A 4556-nucleotide genomic window follows, 5' to 3' on the forward strand; every position below is an offset into this window, starting at 1 on the left:
ATAAAATTTCCAATAAAATCATAGAAAATACAGCAGCTTGTGTTATTCAAAAAGCAATTCGTTCAATGCTTTATTCTAAAGAAGAAAAAAGATATCTCTATTGTGGTAATGTAGTGAAAGAATTCATTACAACAGAAAACACATATTGTGAACAGTTAGGTGTTGTAGAAAATTTAATCCATCAACCTTTAATAAAACAAGAAAAACCACTCTTAACTCCTGAACAAATTAAATTAATATTTGGAGGTGTTTCAGTCATTTACGGTGTCAATACAGCTTTATTACAGAATTTGAGAGAAAAACTTTCAGTCTATACACAAAGTTCTCGATTTGGTCATATTGTATTGACTTTTACTCCATTGTTGAGAGTTTATAGTGATTATTGTCAAACATATCCTCAAGTCAGTCAATTAGTAAGTTCTATGAAAGTACCACACCCTTTTGGGACATTCTACAAACTACAAATGAAACAAGCACCAGAACATCTACAACGATTTGATTTACTCTCACTTCTAATCACGCCAATCCAACGATTACCAAGATATAGACTGTTATTGAAGGATTTATTAAAACATTTACGACCAAGTGATATCGATTATGAGGACGTAAAAAAGGCATTGAATGAAATCGAAAAAGTAACTTCATTTGTTAACACTCAAAGCAAAAAACAAGAGAATATGGAAAAAGTTGTTAACTTATATTCTCAAATAAAAGGAATACCAGAAGATATTCAACTAATTCAACCTGGAAGAGAACTTATCAATTCTACTTCAGTATTAATGAAACAAAAATATGTCCAACTTACAGACAATGGAAAAGAGATTGCGGTCTTAACAATTCCTTTATTTAACCAAATGAAAAAAGAACCAAACAACTTGTTAATAAAAACCCCAACTATTACTACTAATTTTATTGAAAAAGAAATGCCTGTTGATATTATATTATTTACTGACATCATTTTGTTTGTTGAGAAAAATAAATCACTTTTCTCAGGTGAAACTCTTCAATTCAGATTAGTTATAAATATTGGAGATGCTGCAATTTTTAGAAATAACAATGAAATTCAAATCCGCTATTCTGAAGAAACAATCAAACTCATTTTTGCTGATAAAGAAAATGAAGACTTATGGTACAACATTCTTAGTGACACTTTTGTTCATTGCCATGACATCATACAAAATTTACAACAACGCCGTAAATCACTTCGTTATTGATTTATTATCGTAATTCTTTTTCTCTTTAAAAAATATCTATTTCTATAAAATTAAAAAAAAGCATTTCAACTTATTTACTGTCAGTAGTTGAAACAACATCTACTGGTAATGGACATTTTTGAACATTCCATACATTTGAAGCATATTCTTCAATAGATCTATCAGATGAGAATTTACCCATACGAGCAACACATCTAATACATTTGGTGGTCCATTCTTGTGGGTTTTTCCAAACTGAATCAATATGTTCTTGGACCTTGACGTATCCGTCAAAGTCTCTACAGACCAAATAATAATCACTTCCTCCACGGAATTGGTCAATAACAAATTTGTGAATTGAGGCATCACCAAACATTCCATTGTCAATAGCAGCTAATACTTCTGCAAGGTCTTTACTAATTGGAATTGGGTTAGCACGAATTCCTGCTACTTCATATGCCTTAGCTCCAAACATAAACATATTTTCTTCTCCAACTTCTTCTGCAATTTCAACATTAGCACCATCCCATGTACCAACAATAAGTCCTCCATTCATAACAAACTTCATACAAGAAGTTCCAGATGCCTCATATCCAGCAGTTGAGATTTGTTCATTAATATCGTTTGCTGGAATAATAACTTCTGCCAATGAAACACTGTAATTTGGAATGAAAACAACCTTTAATAAATTTCCTACTTCTGGGTCATTGTTTACAGTATCAGCAACAGAGTTAATTAACTTAATAATTCCTTTAGCCATGTCATATCCAATGGCAGCTTTTCCTGCAAAGATTTTTACTCTTGGGACAAGTTTCATTCTTTGCATTGGTGTCATCTTTTTGATTTGAAGATATGTATGAATAGTACCAAAGAGATTTAACAATTGTCTCTTATATTCATGAATTCTCTTGACCATAACATCAAACAATGCATTTCTGTCTAATACAACTTTAGAATCTGTCAATCTAAAAACAAGTCTCTTTAATCTGTCTTTGTTAAGTTGTTTAACATGAATGAACTTTTCAATCAACTCATGGTTAAATACATTCTCAAGACCTTTGACAAGTGATAAATTAGATACCCATTCATCAGTTTTAATTGCTTCAGTAATCACTTGACTTAAAGCTGGATTACATTGTTTGATCCATCTTCTTGGTGTAACTCCGTTAGTGACATTAATAAATTTATGAGGCCATAAAACATAGAAATGATTAAAGAGTGAGTCTTTAAGAATTTGTGAATGAATAGCAGCAACTCCGTTGACGGTATGGGAACAAATAATGGCAAGATTTGCCATTCTTAATCTTTTTGGTGTACTTTCCTCAACAAGTGATAATTTACTTAATTGTTCTCCAGAAACATGTGGGAATTGTTTCTTAACTGAATCAAGGAAGTGTTGATTAATTTGGTATGCAAGTTGAAGATGTCTTGGTAACAATTGTCCAAACAAATCAACTGGCCATGTTTCAAGTGCCTCTGGTAAAACTGTATGATTGGTGTATGAGAATGTTTTGTTAGTAATGTCAAATGCTTCTTCAAAATCAACTCCTTCAATATCAATTAATACTCTCATTAATTCAAGTGCCCCAACAACTGGATGAGTATCATTTAATTGAATAGAGTTATAATCTGGGAATTCTTCAATAGACTTTTTCATCTTCTTAAATCTTCTCACTACATCAAGAATAGTAGCACTAGAGAAGAAGTACTCTTGTTTTAAACGGAGTTCTTGACCTTTAATATGATTATTCTTTGGATAAAGAACTTTACAAATATTTTCTTGTTTTTGTTGATTGTCAAGTGCATTCCAATAAATTTGGCTATTTTCATCTCCATTAAATCCTTCTAAATCAAATTCATTAACTGGTTGTGAACTCCACAATCTCAAATTCAAAGTGTTGAGTGTCTTATATCCAGGGATTGGCATATCAAATGCAACTGCATTAACAGATGAACTATTTTCCCATCTATATTTTAATTTACCTTTAACGTCTTTAACAGTAACAACATGACCACCAAATTTAATTTCATACTTAACATCTTGTCTAACAATCTCCCATGGATTACCTGCTTCAGCCAATACTCTGGCATTTCTACTTGATACCCTCCAACAATTCCTTGTTTAAACATACCATATTGATATCTAATACCATATCCCCATGCTGGATAATTTAATGTAGCAAGAGATCAAGGAACATGCTGCAAGTCTTCCAAGTCTCTCAGATCCAAGAGCAGCATCTTCTTCATATTCATATAATTCTTTCATAGAAGATCCAAAGAATTTTAGTGCATCAGTGTATGGTGCTTCAAGGTCCAAATTACAAATAGAATTCATTAAAGAACGTCCAATAAGATATTCAATGGACATATAATAAACTCGTTTAGTTTGAACATCAGTAAAATATGATTGAGTATCATTCCAAAATTCTAACATACGGTCTCTTAATGAATAAGCAGCAGCTTGATAAATAGCATATGGTCTAAAATCAAGTCTATTACATGCTAATGTATATTCTAAATGGTTTGCAATTTGTCTTTTAATAGTTTCGACATCTTTAGACAAATACATAGAACAATAATCCCATAATTTTTTAAATTTATCATCTTCAAAATTAATAGGAATTCCATCTGCAGTGGTTCTTCCTGCTTTAAGTTTATTCATAGAAACTGATCGTCTAATTTGTGTGGTCATCACTTTCCTTGTTTTTTTTACTAGTTTTCTTTTTAAGTTCTTATTTTAGGGCAAATGCTTTATTTATAGTTAATCTTCTATTAGCTGATTTTCTTCATTCAAACCATAACTATATTTGAAAGTTCTCTTCGTTTTTTGCTTGTTCTTCTTATTTTCTTAATAACAAAATTATCTATGTTCGTGTTTTAGGGTTATAAAGATGAAATGAACATATACAAAACAAAAATCAATCAATTTTTCTTCTTATGCAATGGTTTCATTGGTTCAATATTCATTCCTTTTCTTATAATAACTTCTGGTTGTGTTAATTTATTGTGTGTTAATAATGATGTCCATTCTTTACCAATTGCAGTATTAAGATATTTTTTGTATTGAGTAACATTAGCAAATTCTTTTGGAACTCTTTCTAAAGTATACTTGGAAAATTTGTTGTCAAATCTTTGATTGAAAACAATTGTATTTTTACGTTTATGTGGTTTTTTTTCTTCTTTGTTTTTCTTTGTTTTCTTTTGAATACCTTCTCCAACCCAATTACCCCATCCAGGAATTGATTTTTGATCTTCTTCTTCTTTTTGTTTTTTATTTTCTTCATCAATTTCTTCTATTTCATTCATTACATCATCTTCTGCAAATGCAAGTCTTAAAATTTCTTTTTGGTCTTCTTTGAATAC

The 4556-nt window shown here is 30.6% G+C and overlaps 4 protein-coding genes across 4 annotated transcripts, besides 3 other annotated features; 1 reads left to right on the forward strand and 3 right to left on the reverse strand.

Annotated features, from left to right (window-relative positions):
• Positions 1-65: 65 nt before the first annotated feature.
• Positions 66-1214, forward strand: EDI_140520 (guanine nucleotide exchange factor, putative; the record flags this gene model as incomplete). Its single annotated transcript, XM_001739521.1, has 1 exon — positions 66-1214. The coding sequence occupies one exon, from the start codon at positions 66-68 to the stop codon at positions 1212-1214; it is 1149 nt and encodes a 382-aa protein (XP_001739573.1).
• Positions 1215-1238: 24 nt separating this feature from the next.
• Positions 1239-1274: a sequence feature (AT_rich).
• Positions 1275-1284: 10 nt separating this feature from the next.
• On the reverse strand, positions 1285-3120 carry EDI_140530 (glycogen phosphorylase, putative; the record flags this gene model as incomplete). Its single annotated transcript, XM_001739522.1, has 1 exon — positions 1285-3120. One exon carries the CDS (start codon positions 3118-3120, stop codon positions 1285-1287), a length of 1836 nt encoding a protein of 611 aa, XP_001739574.1.
• Positions 3121-3336: 216 nt separating this feature from the next.
• EDI_140540 (glycogen phosphorylase, putative) lies at positions 3337-3885 on the reverse strand (the record flags this gene model as incomplete). Its single annotated transcript, XM_001739523.1, has 1 exon — positions 3337-3885. One exon carries the CDS (start codon positions 3883-3885, stop codon positions 3337-3339), a length of 549 nt encoding a protein of 182 aa, XP_001739575.1.
• Positions 3886-4115: 230 nt separating this feature from the next.
• Positions 4116-4499, reverse strand: EDI_140550 (uncharacterized protein; the record flags this gene model as incomplete). Its single annotated transcript, XM_001739524.1, has 1 exon — positions 4116-4499. The coding sequence occupies one exon, from the start codon at positions 4497-4499 to the stop codon at positions 4116-4118; it is 384 nt and encodes a 127-aa protein (XP_001739576.1).
• Positions 4362-4396: a microsatellite.
• Positions 4444-4512: a microsatellite.
• Between the last annotated feature and the right edge of the window lie 44 nt (positions 4513-4556).

This window comes from Entamoeba dispar, genomic scaffold (assembly GCF_000209125.1).
Source record: "Entamoeba dispar SAW760 scf_1105229462207 genomic scaffold, whole genome shotgun sequence".
Lineage (NCBI taxonomy): Eukaryota > Evosea > Mastigamoebida > Endamoebidae > Entamoeba > Entamoeba dispar.